Source organism: Lucilia cuprina, chromosome 2 (genome assembly GCF_022045245.1).
Source record: "Lucilia cuprina isolate Lc7/37 chromosome 2, ASM2204524v1, whole genome shotgun sequence".
Taxonomy (NCBI): Eukaryota; Metazoa; Arthropoda; class Insecta; order Diptera; family Calliphoridae; genus Lucilia; species Lucilia cuprina.
Window position 1 is genome coordinate 20,114,540 of NC_060950.1, and position 26,503 is coordinate 20,141,042.

At 28.3% G+C, this 26,503-nt stretch overlaps 1 protein-coding gene across 5 annotated transcripts in view; it reads right to left on the reverse strand.

Annotated features, from left to right (window-relative positions):
• Nucleotides 1-26,503, reverse strand: part of LOC111675200 (protein turtle) — a 157,404-nt gene that overhangs the window by 15,692 nt on the left and 115,209 nt on the right. For 4 of the 5 annotated variants that reach the window (XM_046956450.1, XM_046956451.1, XM_046956452.1 and 1 more), the window contains exons 7-10: nucleotides 19,191-19,461; nucleotides 17,974-18,837; nucleotides 16,636-16,719; nucleotides 2,612-3,025 (exon numbers count right to left, since the gene is read on the reverse strand). In XM_046956450.1, coding sequence (XP_046812406.1) covers nucleotides 2,612-3,025; nucleotides 16,636-16,719; nucleotides 17,974-18,837; nucleotides 19,191-19,461 — 1,633 coding nt within the window. Of the gene's footprint in view, nucleotides 1-2,611; nucleotides 3,026-8,884; nucleotides 8,969-16,635; nucleotides 16,720-17,973; nucleotides 18,838-19,190; nucleotides 19,462-26,503 lie in introns of all 5 variants that reach the window. The other variant, XM_046956454.1, reaches the window with a different exon arrangement.

The window sequence follows — 26,503 nt, forward strand, 5'->3', positions numbered from 1 at the left end:
CGTTCTATACAGGAATATTTTAATTAAATCGTAATGTTTTGGGGTTTCCCAGGTGTATAAATATTGTTAAATTAAAAGTAGTAGGGTATGAAATGTTTTATTATTAATTTGTTGTACAAAAGGACTTAGGTGTAGTCCTTGAGTGAAAATTTTATTAATGTCACCATATAGAATATAGCATCAAAAATTGCATCTTTGCTAGGCGCTATGTAGGAGAATGATAATACACAATGGCTTCATACCAAGTGTGATTAGACCTATTCTAACCTGCGCTTAAATATTCCGATGGATAGAGAGTACAGGAACAACTATAAAATTTTTGACGAGCCGAAATTTAATTGCAATAACAGTGCTAATGATTGAATTGCAGATATTTAAGTCACTTTCTAAAAGGGGCTTTGTGTGGGGGCCAGGGTCGAATGAAGTCCAATCATTTCGAAATTTGGCAAAGTCATCAAGGCTTGTGTATGTAGTGTATGGTATAAATATGAGGCGACACATACTATTGATCCGCTCATAACTTTATGCAAACTGACCCATAGGCGTTTATAAAACTCACCACCAATGAAGAGTGGACACATTGGAAAGCTATACACGAACATCCGACATGTCCGATCGCACACCAAACATAGATTATATCACGAGATTTATTAGATTATATCTGGTGAATTATTATATTATATCAGCACTGATCACATATAGAATGTCATGATCAAGCTTAACATTAAGAATTTGGCGATATAATGTGACAATGTTAAATCTGCGACCATATTGGAGATTCCTCTTAGAGGTAAGCTTTGCCAGATGGGATGTGTATCAGATTTTACGGGAGAAAGCAAAATGGAGCTCGAGCTGTTAATTGGACGAAGGTGAAACTATTGTATGCAACGAGAGTTAAATTAAAAGGATGGCCGTAAAAGCCCATATTTTCTTTTGGAACCTTTAGACGTGCTTTGTCGAGACGAATATTTGTCAAGAGGATCGTTAAGAAGAAAAAACCATGATCAATAATATAGAAATTTATGTAGAAATATACGAACGCATAACTATTCTATGCAACGAGAGCCAAATTAAAAAGATGGATGAACAACTCCAATATTGCCTCAAGGAGTTATAAAACAGTTGGTAGAACAAAAAATTTCCTATAAGATCATTGGACGTGGTTTTCCAAACGAATATATAGCATGTCAAGAGGATTGTTAAGAAGAGAAAACCAATACCAATAATATAGAAATATATTTTACTAAGTATTAAGACAAATATAATTTCAGATATTGATTTAAATAAATACCCCGAAACAGAAGTGCTATTCATGACAGTCTAACTTACCACTAGTCAGACAGAATTACTTACAATAACTGAATGTGAAAAGTAGATTTCAAAAAATATTATGTCAACAATATTGAAGCTCAAAGGCTACTAAGGTCCATAATGGACTGTAACTGTTGCATAATGAAATACTATTAGGGTCATAAGAGTACCAAAATACTCACTACTTACCCATCCCTTCTAGCTCAAGAAAGTTAATCTAAATTAGAAACATGGGTGAGAGTGCATTGGCGGTCGCTTGGATAAATTAAACAATGGGTGGAACCATATAAGACTACTCACAACAAGTAAATTTTAGATAAATTCCAATACATATACTATGTATGATTAAGCCCACAAATATACGAAATTGAAAGTGTCGAAAAAAGCATTCAATGGGGACAATGAAACAATTTTTTGTTATTGCCAAACTTTAGTGGAACTTTGATTAAATATCTTGGAATTGATGTTATATTAGATCATCTCAAAATTTATTTTTTTTTAATTTTAAAATCTAATAAGACTCCCTAATAGAAAATTATTAAAATTTAAACTACATATGTAAATATATATGTAGATCCATTATTTTTATAGTTTTCTAAATATTCTCACATTAATAAACATTTTTATAAATTATAAAAAAATCAGTTAAAGGTAAATAATGATTTTTATGAAAAATATATAAATGATGAATACTTTTATGAATATGTATGACAACATGCAACCTTTCCTCTAAAATTATACAAATAAATTCTATTAACCATCACCAATAAAAAATAACAAAAAATAAAGTATAATAAAAATAATACAAAATTTAAATAAATAAACAAATAAAATAAAATAAATTTAAATTTAATTTACTTTAAAGTTATTGTTATTTTTTAACAATTGTGTTATTTAAAAACCACAGAAAGAATAAAACAATACAAAATCATATAGAGAATAACTTAAATTATAGAAAATCCAATTGAAATGGCAAAATTGATTTCTTAATTTTATGTTTTAATAACATATTCAATTTTTGAAATAAATTCAATTTTTATAATTTAATTTTAAGTTAAAGAATATAACGTTGCCATTAATATTTAGTAGTTTTTTTTTGAAAGTAAAATACTAAATCAATTACTTTTTTTTTAAAAAATTTACAATTTAACAAAATAAAAATCTTTTTTTTTTTTAAATTTCAATAGAATTAGATAGAGAGTTAGTTTTATTATTTTTAGTTAGAGAAAGTATAAAAAAGTACCATTTCAATGCTTTTGTTTTTTTTTATTAATTGAAAACTGTCATTGTTTGTTTTTACCTTTTTCCTGTTTTCGTCGTTTACGTTTATTGCAAATTTTTACGGCACAAACCGATAAAATGATCGCAACTATAAAAAACAGGATGCCCCCAACGACACCGGCTGTTATTGCTTTATGTTTGACTCGAGCCGGTACCGGAAATTTAACTTCATCACTGGATTCATAAGATTTTTCCGAATTGGCTAAAACGCGAAAATAATACGTACGACCACCAACTAAATTCTTAACTAAATATTGTGTTTCTTCGGGTCGTATTTGACCGCGATTTAATGTTTTCCATTGAGCATCTGTACGATATTTTATTGTATAAAATTTAACGATATGGGCACGTTCCAATGGTGCTTGCCAAGAGATAAGAAAACCATTTGATACCTCGGTTACGGTTAGATTACGTGGTGGTCCTGGCTTGGGTCCTGTATATGTAAGAAATTAAATAGAATTTAAGGAAGAAATGTATAAAGAAGAGAAAATATTGTTGATTAGTTTTTTTAATTAAAATTCATGTTAATAATATATATTAATGTTAAGACTAATTTATATTAAAATTTTAAAGCTCTTTTTTTCAACTAATATTTAATTGTATACTTTTTGGATTACCTGTTTATCCTGCATTATTTCTATATATTAAATTATTAAACAAAATTAATGAACTGTAAATAGTTGACGCAATGATATGTTAAAGAAAATAAAAATTGTGTTAACCATTTGAAGTTGAAGTTAAAGTAAAAGTTTTAATTTCTTTTTAATTCGAATAATGAAACTGAATTGCATATGATTCTATAAGAGCATTTCAATAGGCTTCGCCTCTGGTACCATAAAAGATCATGTGCAAATTTTATTTAATTATCTCCAAAAGTGCGATCTGTAGTTTCATTATAAGGCTTAAAAGCCCTCTTAGGGGATTCAGTTGTATGGAGGCTGGGTAAAATAATTAACCAATCTTAACCAATTTATTGCCCTATGGTTTCATTTATGAGACTAGAAGAGTTTATGTACAAATTTCGTTAAATTATCTTCAAAATTGCGACCTATAGTTTGATTACAAAGTTTATAAGCCCTATTCGGGGCTTCAGTTGTATGGGGGCTAGGTGAAATAATGTACCGCTCTCAACCATTTTCAGTAAGGTTTGTTCCTTGAACAATGGGAGATCATATACCAAATATCATTAAATTAAAAATTGCGACCTGTAGTTTGAATACAAGGTTAACATGCACGGAAGTACAGACGGCCGGACAGAGTTAAATCGGCCAATAGGACCAATGTTACTATGCATTACAAACATCAGCACAAACCTAATATATCCTCTTTACGACTATTCATTATTATGTGTTATTATTCGACATGTGTGGGAGGTGGGCGTGTACCGAACATCTAAAATCTGTGATGACTTCTTTTTTTCCAATTTTTATATGTAAAAAGCACTATGATGCCATTATTATGAACTCTATTGCTTAACCTTTTTCACTGAAACATTGAAAATTAAATTTTCTTTTTAGAATCATCTCTTTTTTGCTCCCATTTAGGGGCTAGATATGGCTCTGAACGATTTACTTTTGTATATATTCATGTCTATTGAAAACACGAAAGGGATGACAAAGATGAGGAGTTAAAGCGATGACGATAATGTCCATATAGTAGGAGTTAATAAGCTTAAATTTTTTAAACCCTTAAAGTACCTTAAAAAAATCGTCTTGAAATAATTTTCTGAGTTGATGTACCCACGTAAATCTTTGGATCAAATGTTCATTTTTATCTAGAATGTTTGTCTAATGATTCCACATAGTTTACATAAAAATCGAAGAATTTCGACAAATTCAAAACTAGTTTATCATGCTGAATTTCGTAGAAACGATTTGAATGTCTATAAATATTATGGTAACTGAAATCCTTTCAACAAAATTTAAGCGGAAAGACATTATTTACTCCTAGCACAATGAAAATGGCTCCTAGAATATAGTTTAAATTTGGTATTATATATGGAGTTGAAGTCATTCAGTCCTACTCATCCAAAGTTCATTGTTATCAAAATTTCAAAATTCTTTGTGCATTTATGCTTTTGGGTGTAAGATATAGCATGTATATTAGGGTGGGTCGAAAAAAAAGTTGAGTCAGTCACCCCCTACGATTAAAGATATGTTAATAACATTTCCAAAAATATAAAAAATATTTTTTTGCCACGCCTAGAAATACCGCCCTTTTTGCACAATTTGAACATTTTAAAATATCCGTAAAATAGGTGTTTAGGCGTAAAAGTGAACATTTTAAAAGCAAATATTTTTTTTATTATTAAATGCTCTTTAATCCTGCATAGCCGCAATTACTGATTTTGGGGAAGGATCCGAGATATCAGAAGTCGCGCATAGAATATGATGTTGAATTAAAAAGTCGTCTAAGAGTGAAATGTAGCTGCCGACAAGCCACATTCACTGATATATGATATGTTACGATCGGACCTAAAATGGCGACGTATTATATAAAAAACAAAAAGGGCAGTATTTCTAGGCGTGGCAAAAAAATTATTTTTATATTTTTGGAAATGTTATTAATATATCTTTAATCCTAGTGGGTGACTGACTCAACTTTTTTTTGTCCATAGAGATCGACCCACTCTAATGTATATCCTATCTTGTTATACATATATTTATATGAAAATATATTGCTTCTTATAATAATCATAAAAATCTCTACATTAAGTTTACCATTTAAAATTTAAAATATGTTTGCAAATAATAAAAGTTCTTCGATTTCCATAATATGAGCAAAATATAATTTTAAAAATTATTTTATTGGTTTTTCATAATAGTATAAAATAATGAGATATTATTGTATTTCAATTTAAATCGTTAAATTTTGCATACGCATTCTATAGTTTGCATATGCTGAAACATGAAAATTATACAAGTATATGCATTGACTGCAATTATAGTATGTACAAACATATGTATGTATTTGTAAATATGTGTATGTATTCTTTAGAAATCCATATGTGTATGATAATAATTTCTTTTCATATTATTTTCATGTTGTGTTATCACGTATTGAATTTTTCTCTCTTATAATTGGCATACGATATGTACACATTTGTTAAAATTTCTTTGCAAAACGATTTTAATAGTATAATTTTTTGATATGATCAATATTAATGTTCGAATGCTTTTAAAGTGGTAATTAGGCAAATATGTATAGAGTTTTTTGTATGTGTGTGTTTGTTATATTAATGCTAATGGATACATTAGGTTGGTATTCAATTCAAGTCGATCAAAAAATCGATTAAGTGTTATTACTTAAATACTTTATTAGACTTTATTGACTATTTATTGTGAAACTATTTCTTCTTAAAGCCGGTCTATGCAAGGACACCTGAGGTAATGAGTATTAGCTGTGTCACTCCAAAGCTCAGATTTTCGTAAACTTGGGAGATCTTAATATATTTTTGTATTTCGGGAATTTTAAATGTATTTATATATTCTAATAAGAAAAATTAAATGAAAATAACATTTGTTATTCAATTTATTTTGAAATAAATTAAAGATAAGAACGTCGAAAACATTATAAATTCCACCATTTCGCCGGCCAGTTAAAATGAAAAACAAGAAACTAAAATGTTGATTTCTACTGACAACTTGCTAAGGTGTTAGACATGACAGCAACAACAACTACACATACACACACACACTTTCATACACAGAAATAAACAGCAAAAACTGAACAAAAGAACAAAAAACTGAATATAAAATTAAAACCCATAAAAAGGACTCACAGGACAAAACAACAAAGTCCGGAAAAAAATGTAAGAAAAATACAAAAAAAAGTAAACAACATGAAAAAAATGTCAAAAGTACAATTGTTATTTATGACAGTAAAAAAATAAAGGAAAAAATATAAAAAAAATACCAGCAACAAAATAACTTCAAAGGACACTCACATAAACACAGACATAAAACGAATAAGGGTCACAAACATAAAAAAATAATAGAAAATAAGAACAAAACTAAAGGAAGAAAAAAAAACTTACTAAAAACACAAACGCATTAAAGGTAACAAAACAGACACTTGTATGGTAAATAAACAACACTGTAAGGAGTTGGAGAAGAAGGGGAAAGGTATTGTTAGTAGTCATATAATATTAAGTAGAGTTTTAGGTCCTTTTGGTTGGTCTCAAGGAAACAAAACACTAAACATTTTCTTGTTTTTATCCATTCCGTATTTTATTTATATTCATCTTTTTGTAGTGCTTAAATAATAAAATAAAAAAAAAACAAAGAAAGTAAGCAAGAATCCTTGTATTCAAAACAGAAATTGAGAAAGGAAATAAAACATTACTTAAGCGCATTAAGGACAACACCGGAAATATGTGTTCTACAAAGTTTTATGTGTATGTGTGTGTTTGTATATATACATACTCATGCCATTACTAAGCACAATAACAAAAATGTCAAAGCAGTAGAAAACCAACAACAACCTGGCAAAAAACAGTAAAAAACAATCAGACTCATACATACATACATACAACATACCACGACAACAATTCAAAACTGTAAAAAGCACATTTTTTAAAGGCCAGGTTTACGAGCCTGTGTGGTACTTAAATATTGTTTTCTTTATTTTTGTGAAATTATCAAAGTGTTTTAGGTAAAAACAATGAACAGTTAGTTTTCTTTTTGCCTTTTAAGTTATGTGCAAAAAAAAAAATGTAAATTTAAATTTAATTGTTGTGCATTTTACGAGTGTTAGAGCTTTTAGGAAATTTTTTGTTGGTCTTTTTGTATGCCATTTTTTTTGTTGAAAAAATTACCACAGTAATAATCCTTACAATTCGAGTTAAACAAAAACATTTACAGAGCTGTACAGAATTATTGAGTTTTTTGCAAAATAAACACTTTGCTGTTGAAGAGATTTTTGTTTAGAAAACTGATGAGTTTTGCGATTTTTACACCAGATATAATATCTAGTTATGGTTCGACGGGTGATACATTTAGACAAATTAGAATAAGTGTCTCTAATAAAAGATATATTTCGCATAGAGAATTTTAAACTTTGAAACACATGTTTTCATATAAAAAATTGTCTCCATGAAATACAATTTTCATTTAGAAAATATGTTCAAGAGAAATATAGTTTTTTATAGAATTTTTCCCAATGGGAAATTTGAGATATTCTTTGATAACACACAGATTTCTTGTAGAAAGTATATCTCAATTAGACACTTTTTTATATAGAAAATTTATCTTAATGAAACGTATTTTTCTTATAGACAATTTGTCTCAATGAGATACAGTTATCTTATGAAAACTCTGTCCTAATGAGACGTAGTTTTCGTATAGAAAATGTATCCCAATGAGACACAGTTTTCTTTAAGAAAATTGTTTCCAATGAGACAAAGTTATCTTGTCGAAAACTTGTGCCAATGAGACACAGTTTTGGTTTAGAAAATTTGGATTAATGAGATATAGTTTTCCTATAAAAAATTACTTTAAAAGAGATGCAGTTTTCCTTTAAAAAAGCTATTCTCAATGAAACACAGTTTTCTTATAGAAAATTTATAGAATTCTTCTCAATGAGACACAATTTTCTTTTAGGAAGTTTATCCTATAGAAAAGTAATCACTCTTAAACAAATGTTTCATATTGGAAAGTATTCATTTTCTTTATGAGAAATATGTTAGTCAATATCTTGTTCAATGAAAGATATTTTACGTATTTAATTTTAAATTTTCTTTTTATCATTTAACCTTCTTATTACTTTAACGACTACTGGACAGCTCTGCTATCAAACAAAAAAACCACAAAAGGAAAGAGAAAAATTATAGAAAATTATGACAATGGTTGCTTTGCATGTCAAGGCAACATTTTTTAGATTGTTTTAAAAAAATGACCTTTAAAATTTATAGGATTTTTAAACAGTACCCTCTAACTTAAATAGTAAATACTTTATGAATTTGTTGGAAGAAAATTTTAAAATATACTATAACTACTACAATATAAATTTTTATGACTATATTTTATGAGTTTCTTTTTTCTTATTTATAATAAACACACACTTTTGGCTTTCTACTACTTTCTCTGAACATGAAAACTGTTTATGTTTTATTGTATTTAGTATAGTACAAGTATTAAACTTAATTACTGTAGAAAACTTTTCATGATGACAAAATAATTTATATAAATGTGTGTGTGAGTGTGTGTAAGTACTTTTTAATTAAAACATAAAATAAAAATATAATATAGAATAAACAAAGAAACAAAAAAGGAAAAAAAATATATTTCAGTACCTTTTAATTTTAATTTAGGCGGTGAATAAACAATCGATCCATTTGAATCGGTATGAAAATAAATGTCAAAATAGGCTAAAAGGTCTGCAAATAAATAAAAAAATAAAATAGAAAATGATAAAACAAAATTTTTTTTGTATGTTAAAACAAAAGTTTATTTTTTTGTTTAAGAAAAAACAATAAAAAGTATAAACTTGAAAAGAAAAATTTATAAAATTAAAAATTTACTTTAAATAAAACAGTTAAATAATAAGAAGTATAAAGAAAAATATCAACAATTATTGTAGTATTTATGCATGAGAAAAGTTTGTGCTAAAATAAAAGACATTTTTTTTTTCTACAGTAGAAAATTGTGCGTGTTTGTGCAGTTTATAAAGTTATTTTTTCTATAAGGGGGAGGGATAGTGGCTTAGTTTAGAATTCCAAGAAAATTTTAAACATTTTATATAATTAGCCTACTTATATATTTACATTGAATTGACTAATGCCAAAACAGCTGCATATTTGACTTCCTAAAACCTATCATCACCTCCTGGATATATATTTTAAGTTGTATTTATTTTAAATCAAACTTGATTTTCTAATAATACACATTGCTTCTCAATAATACACATTTTTCATATAGAAAATGTTTCTCATTTAGATAAATTTTTTTATAGAAAATGTTTCACATTTAGATACATTTTTTATACAGAAATAGTTCCTCAATGAGAAATTTATGCATAATACAAAAAAATAGTTAAAACTATGATTTAAAGAAAAATATGTATGTTTTTATTTTTAAAAAAAAATTTCGTTCCATTTTGTTGATACAATTTAACATTGTTATTGTTGTTCTTGTTAGTGTCTTTTTTTCATAAGTAAATAATTTTTTTGTGCATAAAGTGAGTGTCCTTTATTTAAAATGTTTCATTTTTTTGTGTGTGAGTGTAGTTTTTTTCGCATGTATTTGTTTTTACTGCACTGCAGTTATTTGCTTGACATTTTTTCATTCACTCGTTCGTTTATCCATTCATTTTAATACATGCTAGCATACATACATCCATATAAAATTGTTACTTCACTTTGTTACATTCATAGAGACATACGTAAAATACTATTTGCATTTGTATGTACTATGTGAATGAGTGCATTGGGCCAGTTTGTACGTAACAATATCCTGTGTGCTGTTGCAGTTATGCGTTTGTATGTTTCCTAAAAGTATGCTAATTTTCCTTGTTCTTTTTAGTTGTCCTTAATTGGTTTTTTTTTTTTGGAATATTTTTTTTATACTTTTTATTTTTTCTTCTTATGGTGCATAGTATTGCTTAAGTAAAGAATTTATATTTTTTTGAAATTGTTTTTTAAGTTATTGCCTTGGGTGTTTTATTGAACTGTAGTATGTAGTTGATATAAAAATTTTGTTGTTAAGACTGAAATTGTTTAAAGAAAATATCTGCAGTAAGAAAATAAATAACAAAAAGTTTTATTGAAATTAAGTAAACATTTTCATACCTAATTTAAATAATATTACTTAGTTACTTAGTACGACACAAAAATATAGTATATTACCATATAGGGATACCACTATGTAATAAAATATCAAAGCCAACTACTTTTTAATGGGCCCCCAAATTTTGCCAAAAAGTTAAAGTTTTCAGGTTTTTGTCTTGCAAGTCGTTCGGAGTTTCGATATACTCTTTAGAGCTAAGTTGAAACTTACTTCTTTTAATGGGCCCCCAAATTTTGCCAAAAAGTTAAAATTTTCAGGTTTTTGTCTTGCAAGTCGTTCGGAGTTTCGATATACTCTTTAAAGCTAAGTTGAAACTTATGTCATGAAAAATAAATGGCAAAAAAATTTAAAAATGTTAATACTTTTCTCTTTAAGAAAGTATGTAAAAGCTTTAGTAAGGGTAGAAATACAATACTGCGGAGACGGATATTTTTTATATTGAGTTTTGACAACTTAAATCGTTGAAGAAATCCGCCCCAAATTAAAAGGTATTTTAATTTGTTTACGGATTTTCTCTCGTTTACATTTAGAGTTGCCATGCCATTCATACTTTTAATGAACAAAAACCATGTGGTGAATAAATAAACTATGAAATACAAAAACAAAAAACAATAAAATGGCTGCAAAATCCTCAACCGTAGCTGCACTACATTTAATTTACATTTTCTCTGGGATGCAGAAAACGCACCCGCATCCGCAAGTTTGTATTTCTATTCTAAATTAGGCGTATACTTAATATTTGAAATTTTATTAAATCTTTAATACGTATACGTGCAGGTGTAATTTATAAAATCAATGTAGTTTCACAATGTAAACTTTCAACATAAAATAAATTTGTTCAGTTTAAAATTCATACATAAATACATACATACATACATACATACATACATACATACATACATACATACATACATACATACATACATACATACATACATACATACATACATACATACATACATACATCCATACATACATATATCCAAAGCTTTGTTTCCCAAAACGATATTTTTCAGTTGAAAATTGATTTACTCTCAAAATCACTGATCTTGGATATTGTCTACCCTTTAATATTAAGTGAAAGGAAACATTACATAAAAATACATTGTTTTTATTTAAATTTAAATGACTAGACAAGCAGTTAAAGCACATTTATGCGTTTTATTTTAGTATTTTTAAGATTTTTTTGTTCAACATGAAAATAACTTTGAAGATTTTTTTTTAAAAGAAAATAAAAACAAAGAAAATAAAAATTAAACACAACCTGTGCTTAAGTGGAAAACAAATATTAAACAAATACAATTAAAGAAAAATAAAGATTGTATATGTATGTATGTAATAATGTATGCCTGTATTGAATTGTATGTGTGGGTAAGATGTGCAATGTTAATTTTTTGTTGTAATTTTTTTTTGTTACAATTGCTTATAGTAAGAAGGAAGGAGGCTATGTATGTGAACGAGTAATAGGTGGTGTTGGAAGATGATGACCTTAATAATTTATGCGAATGACGTCCACTGTGCACAACGTAATCACAATAACAAATACAACAACAACAACGACAACAACATCAACAACAATAAAGGCTTCTTACTTGCATTTAAACAAGAGACACACATACATTTTCATTTGTATGTACGTACATACATACGTCCATAGTTATATTATGTATGTGTACGTATACGCAATATGTGCATCAGAATATAAACAAACGAAAAAAAAAGAAATAAAAAAAATATTAACAGCCTTGACACAAATTGTACATGTGTTATAATATTTTGCTTCTTCTTCATTTTGTTCTTTTTTTTTCTATTTGTTTCATACATGTTATTTTTAACTGAACAAATTGAGAAGTGTATGGAGTAGTTGTAGGCAAAATGAGAATATTTGTTTTTATATAGGAAGGCTGTGTGGAAAGTTTGGAGAAAATATGTTTAATAATAACTTAATCAGTTTTAAGAAAAATGTTTAACAAAAATTTCTGACGAGTTGAAAATGTGACCAATATAATTCCGTAAATATATTTTTCCGTTTTAGAAAGAATCCCTTCTTTACAAGGAGTTCCAAATCCTCATAGCGAAGGGAACTATTTCATTACTGGTTCAATTAATACTGTTCGAATCAAACTCTGAGACATTTAACTAGATCTATAATATTCTTTCTTACGAAAACACATTCTAAAGCAAATAATTGATATCTAAACAGATATCCTTATGAAGAATCAGATCTTCAAGATACATTTTAAGATATGGTGCATAGTGATCTTAGAGAAGAACTACAGTTGAAAATTTAAATTTTTTGTAGTTGGTGTTGAATTGACTTAGTCCAATACAGATGTCCTTTTAGATGACTAAATCATATTATCATATTCTGTAGTGATTAAAAAATATTTTTGCAAGTATATATGGAGAGATTTTGATGAAATTTAATCTTGTTTATGGAAATGTCCTTCGAGACTTCGAAAGACGTTTGGGGACATTTAGTAATATCTGTTCATCTTCATTTTAACATAATTAGTATACTTTAATAATTTACATAAGTATGTTTTAAGAATCTAAATTCTTTGATGACAGGTCCACTAGTGGAACGAGCTTTTACATGTATAAATCTTTTTACTTAATTTCAGAATGAGCTAAAGTTTCTAGACATTTCTAAATAATTAATTCCTTTGAGATAAGCATGTTATAAAAATGTAGAGATTACCTAATGCTTATTTTAAAACTTAAACATTTTTCACTTTGACCTCGCTTTGTTCTATCATTATATTTCATAAAGCTAAAGCTGACAATCAGTCCGACAGCCAAATCGGAATAGAGCAAGATTTTTTCGCTTCCACAAAGCTTGGATATTATATGAGACGAAAATTTAAACCAACAAGAGAGAGAGAACATTAAATATACAAACCCAAACACATGCACATTTTTAAAAACAAAACAAGCCAGTGATGTTGTAAAGCGTTTATAATGGCTCGGAAGAGAAAAGAAACAAACATATAAAATGCCTTTTCTATACAAAAAAGAAAATTATACAAAATGTTAAAATAACCTACACGCACATAAGCACAGCTACATATACTCTCTCACACACACACACATACACAAAAACACTTCAAATGTTGTAACATAGACAGGACGTATTTTTTTTTAATTTTTTTACTGTTTTTGCTTGTTCGGTGAATTTATATAAACAAATGCTTAAAACGTTTACGTTTTTATGCACAATTTGAAACATAAAAAACTATATTTATTTATATATGTATGTATATAAACAAATGAAAGGACGAGAAAAAAATTATGGAAATAAAACTAAAGATTTAAACAAAAAATCATGTAAAAAATTAATATAGAAATGTGAAAAAAATATATATATGTATATAGAAAATAGAATCAGAAATAAATTGAAATTGTGTTGAAAACGTAAGCGCCAGAGGTACACGAAATCCAGGGTTGCATTACACAACAACATACACATACAATGAATTAAAATTATATTATATATACTTATATAACAAATAACATATTAAATAAAAACCGTACGCTCTAAGGTGAGGGGTGAAGGGGTAGGAGAGGTGGGTCCGGTAAAAAAAAAATAACAAATTATTAATAAGTATTTAACCTCTACATTGTTTCTATTTAAAAGAAATACGGAAATAACAATAATAATACTAAAATATTTATTTTATGTTTCGAAAAAGGTTTTACTACAGAAACTAGTTTTGGTTTTGTGGTGCTGTTTTGTCTATTTAACTGTAGTTTAAAAGCTTTAAATGATGTTTTCTGTTTAATATTTTGTAGAAATTAGTTATATTTTATATTGTTAAATTTTTGGTATTTGAAAGGTCAGTAAATTTAATTATTTAAAAATTTGTTTTTATTAATTTTTCAATGCGAACACCAAGTCGGCACATCAGTTCGTTATTAAATGGGTTTTAAATGACATTGTAAAGAGTCTCTTCTAAAATTTTCAAAAATAATATTAGCCAGAGATTACAGCAAATCTAAAAATTTTCCAAATAAACGATAAATATATTTAAGTTTTGAAATCAAGGGTCTTTATGGACTAGAGATTTTAAAGAGAGAATATTTGTCATGAAAGAAAAGAACATGTCACCCGAAATTTCCTGTAGAATGATTACACATAGACTAAAGACAGTTCTGGTGATCGAGAAAAATTAACTCAATAAAACTTAAAAGGACCAAATAGACTACACAAGCGGCTTGACAAACATACTTTTTTTTTCAATACAACACACCGTACACAAACATTGCTCCTACAAACATTGAATTTTTGACGTTATTGTGGACTTGTAAAGAACAAATGCCAGCTATTCTTAGGCTATGTATACACGATTGTTAGATCTTACAACGTTGGCAGTAAAATGCGCAGAAAATTTTTAATAATACTGTCAACTTACAAATTTTGTCTTGCAATATTTTCGGTAATGCTTTTTCTGACAATGTTACAAACGAAAAATTGTAAGACGATTAATAGATATTTTCTGAACAGCTTCCTGACAACGTTGTAAGATCTGACAGCCGTATATCACAGTTTTTACAAATGGAAATTTTGCAAAAAAAAATTGTTATTAATAAAAACCATTTTTTTTTTAATTTTTGTACCAACAAACTGCAAACATTTGTATAAATAAGAAACACCCTCATACATTACAAAATAGACTTGCACAAACTTAAAATATTGATTGTTTTTTAAGCCGCTGGTGTTGTCTATTTGGTCCTTAAGTAAAAGATTTTTTTTTTTTGAAAAGTAGTTATGCAGTTATAAAAACTTAGAGAAATGTAATCCATTCTGAAACTCGAACAAATTTCAGACTTTAAAAGAGACACATAGAGAGCTAATACCGAAATATATGTTCTAAGACTAGGAGTGTCTGTCCATCTGTGTATGTTTGCAACATATTGAAATAATAACGGTAGATCCATAAAATTATATATTCTGAATCATTATAAGTTTCCTAAAAAATCCAAACATATTGTTTTATACTCAATAATATCTCAAATTTATTGAAACTACACTCAACTGAAACTTTTTATACATTTTTATAAATGCTAAAGCTTGGCCTTAAATTTGTGTTACTAGTACTTTAATATACTTTTATAATTTAAAACATAATTTCTATGATTAAAAAATTGTTTCTTTACTTTTTACTTTTTTAAGGTTGGATTGACTGTAAAGGTTGTGGTATAGTGGTTAGTTTGGTTGGTTGATTGATTGGTTAGTTGGTGGCAAAAGTGTTGGAAAGAGGTTGGTGTTTGAATAAATTAACTCAGATAGTGTAAACAACAAATAAAATAAACCCAAAACAAAATCAGGTTAAAAATTTAACAACAGAAAGAGGTATATTTTCAACAATTTCTTTACATCATTTTCAAATAAAATACACCGGAGAAAGGGAAAATATATGTAGAAGAGAACACAATCGTAGATTTAAATGTAATATTTAAAAGGTACATTTAACCATGTGTAAATTAAGTTTTAATACAAACACACAAATAGACAGACTTATACGTAGGTATATACATATGTATATATAAAAACATGTATACACCAAGGATATAACACGGCTGTTTACGATTTGTGTACATATTTGTAGGTCACCACATACATATAAATACTTGGTTACCATACACATATGTACATATATAACTACATATAAATAAACACTTATACAAACAAACGAATAAACAAAGGAGTAAAATATAAAAATTCAACCAACAACCAACAGCAAAAATGTCTATAAACATTTCTTAGCCTCCTGCCTTTATAAATATACACATGTATGTATGTAGGTATATGTTGCTGCTGTTGTTGTTGTTGTTTAAACAGAAGGTAAACATCATTTACTGTTTTTAATTAATTCCTACAGATACAGATAAGAAGCATGCTTCTTCGGGTATATTGGAACATGCAACAAAATAGAACAACAAAAGAAAAACAAACATAAAGTATGAAGAATACCGAGAGTGTTTTAATTTTTTTTTTACTTTTTCTTCTTTATTATGTTTTTTGGTTTAAAATTGAGAAAAATTAAACAAGGTCACTTCGGAAAAATTTATTTAACCTTAAATTCTCTTTGTTCTTGTCGTTTTCAACAAATAATGGTTTAAAAGAAAAAAAGAGCTTAAAAATTTAATATTTCAAGACGAGTAGTAACATTCGTGTTCTAACTCTAATTAAATTTGTTAACTATTTTTTTATAGTTTTTTTTTTTTTTTTTTAAGACAAATTCAATGCTTTTCTTACCAGCTTCATCTGGCATTAGTTGAAATACATGATCTGGCGGTTGTGTTGCAGCCTTGACATTACGTGGCGGAGCCGGAACATCTTCTATTGAATTTGAATTTTTTATTATTTGATAAATAAAAATTCAAATTTCAATTTTATATAGTTTCGTTTTTTTCATAGTTTTAGCGATATTTTTCGAGGTGATTAAAATGATTTTTATTTGATGGTGAACAAAGTTTAACATTTAAAAAAAAGTAAAGAGATGTTTTTTTTTTTAATACGATAAAAAAGAAAACATAAAAAGGAATGTAAAGAAAGAAATAAATTGAAAAGAGAAAATACAAAAATACATATTGATTTAGTTAATGTTTAAAAGCCAATTCCATTTGTATTTGTTTTATATATAAATATAAAGTGAGGGAAAGTTAGAGAGGAGCTCTAGTGGGGAGGTGCATTTTTCGGATTATATATTTATAATTATGTTTAATAAAATGTGTAAAAAGCTGTAAGTTTATATACAAATTACATAAAGCTTATTACAAATATGAAAGCTCTTTAGCATATGTGTGTTTTCACTGTTGTAAAAGCTTACTTTCAAATAGTTAAAGTATAAGTTTTTGTATGTTTTACAACGATTTGAAAAGTATTTCAGTTGTAGTGGAAATGCTTAACATTAATTATGAAATATTTAAAAGCTTTAGGTTTTAAAAGTTCTAATTTTAAGATTTTTAGTTTAAAAATAATTTTGTTTCAAGCTTTAAACGTATTTTTTTATTAGTAAACCACTTAAAAGCTTGAAATTATAAAAGTATAAAAAAAGCTTGTTAGTTTTTCTATCTCCTAAAGCTTTGTATTATAAGACTTGTGATTCATTAACAAATTAAGCTCTTTTCCATTTTGAAAGTTATAAACAGCTTTTAAAATTTATATAAACTTCGTCCTGCAATATGAAGTTATAAGCTGTTGTGTTTTTAAATTATATTTCTTTTAAAACATGAAAATGCAATAAAATATATTATTTTATGTATTAATTTAAAATTTAAATATTATTTATTAAACATAAAAATTAAAACTTTTATCTATTTTCTTTTTAACTTAAAAGCTTTTCATTTCAACAATTACTTAAATGCCTGTGAGCTTTCAAACTTAAATTATTCATATTTCTCTTGTTCCAACAATTTTCTTTTTAACAATATCTCCTCTTTACCTTTCCCTCTTATTTAATGAAAATGGTGCATATTATAGCATAATTAAATACATTTATAAATATCATTTAATGTCTTTGAAAAGAAGAGAGATAGAGAGAAGGAGAGAAGAAAATGAACTGAACGATAAAACTAAAATCTTCAAACTTACCAAGCGTTCGCACAGTCATCACTTTACTCATCATACCATCACCGAGCACATTACGACCAACTACCTGAAATTCATAGGTAGTACCCGATGCTAAGCCATTGATCGTCACTTGTGTACTACCCGAAGGTGTAACCGATATTGTTTGCCAATCATTAACGCCAGCCTCACGATACCAAATCGTATAGTCTTGTTTATATTCCGAACCGCCACTATAGCCCGGCATCCATTGGAGTGTTATTGATGATTCAGTTGCCTTGCCGGTGATGTTGTAGGGTGCATGCGGTTGTGTACCTTCAATAACTAGTTGAGTTTGGGACATTAGAGTGGCCACTTCATTAGAGACAACACATTGATAATAGCCGAAATCTTCGCCGCGTAGATTTTCAATGGTAATATTACCCCCAGAGATTTTCACACGATTACGTTGAGTATCCGACAGGGCGCCACCGTCCTGTCTCTGCCATTTTATGGTTGGTTTCTGTGTGCCCTCCGCCTCAACGGCATCACAATGCATTTCCACACTATCGCCAACCTTACGCTGATACAGCGATTCAGGTTCTACGGTAAATGTGGGAGGTTTACGTACCAAAACCTCCATGGGACCCGAAGATCCCTGTGTGCCCAATGCATTGTAGGGGGTACAAGTGTAGCGTCCCTGATGATCTTCATTGACGCGTGTAAATAGCAGAGAACCATTGGCCATAACAACAATATCTTTCATTTGATAAGGTTCTAATAGACGTTTGTCTTTGGTCCAGGTGACATATTGTAATTGAGGATTTGATTTAATATAACACTGGACAACACCGGCTAAACGGAATGGTAGATATTGTACAGTTGGTGTAAAGGTCACTTTGGCAGGATCTAAAAAAAAGCGGGCGAGAGAGAGAAAAGTGTTTATAAGTAAGTTATAAAAAAATGTGCTGGCTGTATTTGATTTTATCATAATAGTACGTTTTATAATAAACATTTGTATAGTCTAGATTGCATATATAATGCAGATATGAGAATTCTGGTATAAATACTAATTTTATACTTATTTGATTTTTCTATAAAAATTCTCAACATCGAAATATAATGAAATTTCAACTAAATTTGCCTAAATGCCAATGATTAAGTTTTATATGGATATACCGACATATCTAACAAGATTTGTAGGTTTACTCTAAGTTACATTATTTTTTAAATTCGTATTTTTAGTATTATATTTTACTTACACTCAACATTCAAATAAGCCGATGCACTCTGGGGATCACCAATACCATTTGTTACTTCGCATAGATATTGGCCCGAATCATCGGCGCTGACTGGATTGATAATTAGCGAGCCATCTTTGCGTATAGTAATGCGTGTCTCCAATGAGGCCACCTCTCTAACAGGTGACCCCTCACGAAACCATCGTACGGTGACATTACCAGGCATAGCCTTAGCTTCACATGAAAATATCACCTTTTCGCCCTCTAGTTTAGTTGTGTTGGTGGGCGGCACCTAAAACGGAAACAAAATAAAAACACAAATAAAATAAATTAATTAAAATTTCACTTTCGCTTGGTAACGAACACAAAACTAAACGAAAAAACGAAAAAAAATGAAAACTTATTAAAAAAGGGTTTCTAAGGAAACAAACAAATAAACAAAATTTAAGGGAACAACGAAAGGACATTAAAAGCGTATAAAATGACTAATGAATAAATGACGATGCTGATAATAATGATTATGATAATGTATATGGAGTTGAGGATGAAAGAGAAGTATTTAAATTTTATTTATATTTCTTTTTTGGAGTTTCTTTTGTTTGCACATAATTATTTTGGGGAGTATTAAAAAATAATTTTTATATAACAAATACTTTGAATTTTTCTACAGATTTTGGTTATGTACCCATATCATACGGTTTGTAGGGGTATTGTTGTTGCATATCTGTCCATCTGTTTTTATTTACTGATTGTCTCTCATCCTTGAGGGAAAGTAATTAAAACTGAAAACTGTTCATTTAATGTAAATTTTTCTTTTTTTCGTTTGGTTTGTTAGTTGATGACTGTGTGAGCTTTTGTGTGAGTTACTGTTGCTACACTTTTGTAAATTTGCAACCAATGGCCATGTAAATATACATTTGATTGTATTTAAACTATAGGCCCTACTCTAATACTCATACATACATACTAACAAAGAAACACTTTTGCATACAGGCAACATTTTTTTGTCATTAACCTGTTGTTTTTAAAAAATACACTGTATCCCTGTATACTGTAATATAGACAGTATACCTTACTGGTTCTTATATAGAAAGAAGAAGTCTAGAAGTCTCCTTCAAAAATCTTTTACACTGTACACGAGTAAGTAGTTATTTAAATAAAATTCGAAAGTAAAATACTTATATGTCAGATTCAACGGTCAATTTCTGAATACACCAGTTCTAAACAGTCACACCGAACTACTGATTTATATTCATATGCATATACGTGTGAACGAATTCCTCTCTATATAGTGGTATATTACCACAAACACGACAATTCATTCTTTTATTCATGCATGCGTGGTTATAGTATCGTTGTATATATGTAAGTATGATCAATATTGAATTTTTATAAACTATCCATAAACGTAATTTAGTTTTGGTGGTTCATTTCATTTCAATTTATTTTCATGTTCACTCTTTATATACTTTACACACAAACATTTTCTCGCTTTTATTTTCGTCAATATAAGAGTTGCATTATTCTCTTTATTTATTTTTTTTAATTAAATAAAAATTTCATCAAATATTTCCACAATTTTGTTGGGAAAAAAAATATTGAACTGTTTTTAATTGAAAGTCCAATGTAAATACTTATGAGCACACAATATGTGCTCGATGTAAATAACAATTTGTTTTTAATTTAATAGCAATATCGGACAAAAATAAAAAAATAAGTATATTCGTGTGTGTATGTTTTAATAGATGTGTTGATTAATGTGTGTGAGATAGAATTTGTTAACAAAACCTTTAATTTGGTACTGAATTTTCTTCATAAAATATCTCAAGGGCTGTTGCTTTGAAATTTATTTCAACATATAAATATTATTCGTGTTTGATTAAATTTGTTATGAATTGCCAAATAACTAAATATTACAATTAATACTTTAAGTTTAGTTATATAGAGTTTAAGTTTAGATATAGACTATTCTATAGTCTATAGACTATTCTATAGTCTAGTCTATAATATATTCTATAGTCTAGTATATAGTCTAGTCTATAGTCTAGTCTATAGTCTAGTCTATAGTCTAGTCTATAGTCTAGTCTATAGTCTAGTCTATAGTCTAGTCTATAGTCTAGTCTATAGTCTAGTCTATAGTCTAGTCTATAGTCTAGTCTATAGTCTAGTCTATAGACTAGTCTATAATCTAGTCTATAGTCTAGTCTATAGTCTAGTCTATAGTCTAGTCTATAGTCTAGTCTATAGTCTAGTCTATAGTTGTTTATTTTGTTCGAGTTTTCTGCTTTAGAAATTTTATTCTAAAATTTTATTCCTTTGTAAATTTAAAAAACCTTTTCATAGCTATTTTTCTATTTCAGTTTCTGACCCATTCTCTGAATAAGTTTCCTAGTTTTCGTATTGCTAAATAAGTATATTAGATATAATTAAAAAATTTAACTTCCTTTAGACGTCTCATGAGTTACTTATCAATCAAACTTCTTTTAATTCAAACTTTTACCTTTAGGGTTATAGCAGAACATGTTATGTATAGGTTACTGTGTGTATACATGTACATATACATATAAGCCATTAAAAGTGTTGTACAAATGTTTCGTTTACGACTGCAGTTGTTGGTACTGTAGTTGTTTAGAAATTTCATTAGATTGACGTGTGCCAACATTATTAGTTTGACACTCTAAAAATATATTCATGCACAAGTGTATATGTTGATTTAATGTAATGCCTGAATACATCTTTATGTGTGATGAATGCATGTTTGAGTTTGAGTTGTTTACAGGAGCATGTAATATTATGATGCGCAATTGCATCTAAAAAGGCAATGTATAATTTTAGGCCATATACACTTACATTTACAAAGTAAACACGAAAACTTACTACATACATATGGAGTCAGGGGAGTTAAATATTTCTGCTACATACTGTGCTTTAGCTTGGTAAATACTTAGGTGTTTGTTGGTATTGTGCCACAAAGAGTTTGTTATAATTTTGCAGCTTGTTCAAATTGTTGTTGCTTTTGTATGTAGATGCAGAGTATATTGCAAGCAATATATGTAAAAAAATATAATTTAAACTTATTTGCTGTAATCATTTTTTTCTTCGTTATTTTTTTTTGTCCTTCTGTCATAATGTAACAATAATTTTGTTGTAGTTGGCATGCATGAATGTGTTTTCACAAAGTCTGGTTTATGTGTATGTTTGTGCATTGAATGACATGACATTTTCAAAAAGCAAATCCTGTACTCGACAAGCTGTCATTCAAATGTCAAATATTAAATGACTGCTCTCATACAACAACAACAAGAAGAACAATAATAACAACTGCAAATACAACACATGCATAACTGAATTTATACACTCATACTGCCACATCTCTTACTCTTCATACACCTACTCTGTGGCACATTATTGTCAACATGGGAGTAGAGAGTGCTTGTAGCAGTAACACAATAGTGTTTCCAAATAATAACAATAACAATATGGATAAAGCAATAAAAAATATGGCCATTTTATTTTTATTTAATCTATTTTTTTTGTCATTATATGCATCACTCTACATATTTTAATACTAGAAAAGTAATGCATTTTGTATCTCTGGAAACGATAACAAAATTTAAACTTTTTTTTTTTTGATTTTATCTTTCAGTGAATCTTTGTTTATGTTTTTCTTTATTTGTATTTTATGCTGTATAATTTGCAAATATGGTTGAATTCATTTTTAATCTTTTTTTCAACTCATGTTGATAATGTTCAATGACAATATTTTTCAGTGTTTTCAAAAACATGCATTCATATTAAACAAAACCAATATGTACAAGAATACAAAAATGTCATTTTTTTCAGAAAGAAATATAAGACCAAAAACACAATCATATTTTATGTTCAAATATTTTAATATGTATGCAAATATTGTCATAAATATATCTATCTAAAAAATACATGTACATATGTTTGTTTGTGTTTATAAATTTAAATATGATTTATAATAAATTGTGATAATATCTTTGCATTTATATATTTTTTGTAAGTTTATTTATTTTTTTTTTTTGCTTTTTCATAAAAAATTGGTTTTGTATTAAAGGGGAGAGTTTTTCAAAAATCTGCAAAATTTATACAATACATCACACATAATTTAGTGAAATGTATGTTATTTTCATTATTTATATGAAAATACTAGCAGCTTAAATATTTTTTTTTTATTTTCCATATTCATATACAAATTTCTTTGCATAAAATTTAAATTTATTATAAAAAATCATAATTTACTTTAATTATAAAATTTGTTGATACAGAAGAGAATTTCACTTTAGTAAAAAAATATTACATAAAATGGTATATTATCAGATTTTATTATTTGGATAACTAACAAATAAAACTAAACTAAATAACCTACAAAGTTAATTACTTTGTTGTAAACATTAAACGAAATTTAGAAATGGAGTGAACACGTAGAGGGATCTTATTCACGAAATGAGGCCTTATAGTTCCTTTATAATACACTAGCTTTCCTAGAGTTCAACGTACATGATGATAGAGACAATTACGTTAACCAAGTCTTTGGAAACGTTGTTAGATGTTCTTTATATTGAAACATTAGACGGCACTTAATGCCGAATGGCTCTTATTGAGAAATGGCTTCATACTGGACATAGCATATACACCAACATTAGAGATGTTTGAATATCTAGGTTAAAGTCTTAAGAGACACAGAACATGTCGTAAGCTACGAAAAAAAACTAATAAGGCATTAGTTTTTTTTTATACCATCGTCAACCTGAATTACAAAATTATCATAAGTTTGTAAAAACCCAGAAATACTACTGTCCAGCTAAAACACCCCCCGGGGGTATGTTACTTTGGCGAGACCTCCGCCTTGGTGTTATTGCAATCCCGGGGTATAAAGAGGTGGCCAATACCTCCAGTCTGGCCGGGACTGAAAAATTGGTTACAGTCTACTGCTTGTTTTAGTCATTGCATAGATTGACAGAGGTCAGACCAGAGCACCGCCTAATCTGGTATTACGTGTGGCCAGTTGCCCTCTGGTCAGTTGGTTGAGGTTCCTTCGGGATCCACGTAGTGGCTGTGGTTTAAACACAAATTCGCGGGGAGAGTAAGTGCGGTTAAAATACTGATGCATGATAAAGTTCGGTGCTGTTGCCGAAAACAACAGATACCCCACAGAGGAGTAACTATGGGACTAAGCATTGGAAATGAGTTGGTATTAATTGTATATGGTACGGGATGAATGTGAGGTTCGGCGGGCCTTACCCCACCCGTCTACCTAATGAATATGTCGAGATGTGTGCTGGGTTGAATAATGATAGATGAAAGGTATCATATACATATGATACCATTGAATTTTCCTTCCTTGTCCAGATATGTTCATACTCTGTTCATGTGAGTAAGATCAATTTCCTCGGCTTATTGATGGATCGTACATCGGTCCACCGATTACGTCTCTAGGTCCAGCAAAGCACTTGTGCGTGGACCGGTCAGCCAATGTACAAAAATTGCCACCTGAGTTCTTCATTGAAGAATGAGGGGGCGATGGTAGACCGTTCTCAAGTCTACCCAGTGGATGAAAAAGACCACTGTAAGATAAGGCCGTCAAGGCAAGTGCTCACGTTAAAACTCTCGACAGTCATATCCATCCAAACTAATAGCTTCCACGCAGAATTCCCTAAAGTAGAGGAATGCTTAAACTTGATTACCGACATGTAAAAGTCAATTAGGACAATAAAATTGAACTCTAATACGGCATTAACTGAATTTTATCCCAGAGATAAGCTTTGAGAATGATCTACAATGAATGAGCGTTTTGTAGTTCTTATAAAAGGAATGAAACCGTTTAACGCAAGAAATGGTTTTACTCCATTTATTCATGGTCAAGCTAGCTTTAAACCGCATCATAAAATTATGCTAAACACTAGCTTTTACGCAGAATTCCATGGAATAATGGAATGTATAAACTGGAATACCGACAGCTGGAAAACAATTAAGGCGATAGCATTTAACTGTGAAAAAAATATAAACCGAATCCTAAGCTTTGGGAATAATAGGCAATAAATGAGCGAATGTAGTTTATTTAAAGGAAATGTTACTGTTCAATGCAAAGAAAGTTTACATAAGTCCATTTGAAATAATGAAAGGATCCTTTGTGGTAACTATAACAACAAGAGGAAGAAAGACCTCTAAAAATGTGTCAAAGATATATAAAGAACACTCCGATACACAGCCATTCATAGTGGAATTAACGCATTTAGATGACTGAAGAGTATATAGAGAGGAAGGACAATGATACTTTGTATGACTTTCATTGTCAGACTTTCGTCGAAATTAGATGTACGCCTTTTTCAAATTTTTAAAAAAGAATATATTCTTTATAAATTGTGAAACAGTCATATATCTATACCCTACTGTTACTTTAAAATTGCTACTACAAATTTAAACTGTTTTTAAGAGACAAAAATTCTATAAGAGAGCTTCAAACAATAAAAAAAATCTTTTTGCTGATAAATTTTTGCTAAACGAAATATTTTATAATTTTTTATCCTCCTGTTACATTCAATATTTAATTCTTTGCGTAAATTATGTTTGTAATTTGTTTTTTTTTTAATTTTCAGTATTACTTTTTAAAGCTTTCATTTGCAATATAAAAGGATAATAAAGGACATTTAAAAATGTCGATATTTTCTATAGTTCTGATCCGCTCTTTACAAAAAATGTATTCAATATAGTGAAATGTTTTTGAACAACATGATTTTTATACTTTTTCATTATTATCACAGGACTACAGAATGATATCAAAAAACTAATCGTAACTACACTAATTCTAAGTTTGCTGTTTAAAAAGCTGAAGTAGTTCATTTTCCTATTGTCTTAGAACTAGTTAAAAGATTTTTGTTTTTAACAAAAACTATTTTTTTGGGAATTTGTATTTTTATTCAATTCAGCAAAGCAATAGTTTCTCCACCTCATTGAATATAAATAATATATTTATTCAAATTAGAAAAACTTTAATTTATCAAAGAAACATTAAAAAAAGAACTTTAAATTAAAATAAACTTCCTTTTTGATCTTTGTAAATTGTTGCAATTTCTGTTGTTATTTTCTTTTTATCTTAGCAATTTCTTAAGAAATTGCTTTAAAAAAATATAGGCGCAAAGAAAAAATCTTAAAAACTTTAAAAATGTATACATTTTATTTTTTGTTGCAACAAAGGTTGCTACTATTATTGTTGTAAGTATGAACAATTTTAAAAAGCTAATGTAAAATTTTACAAGAAGAAAATAACCAGAAACAATTAAAGCAGAAAATTGTATAACAAAAAAACA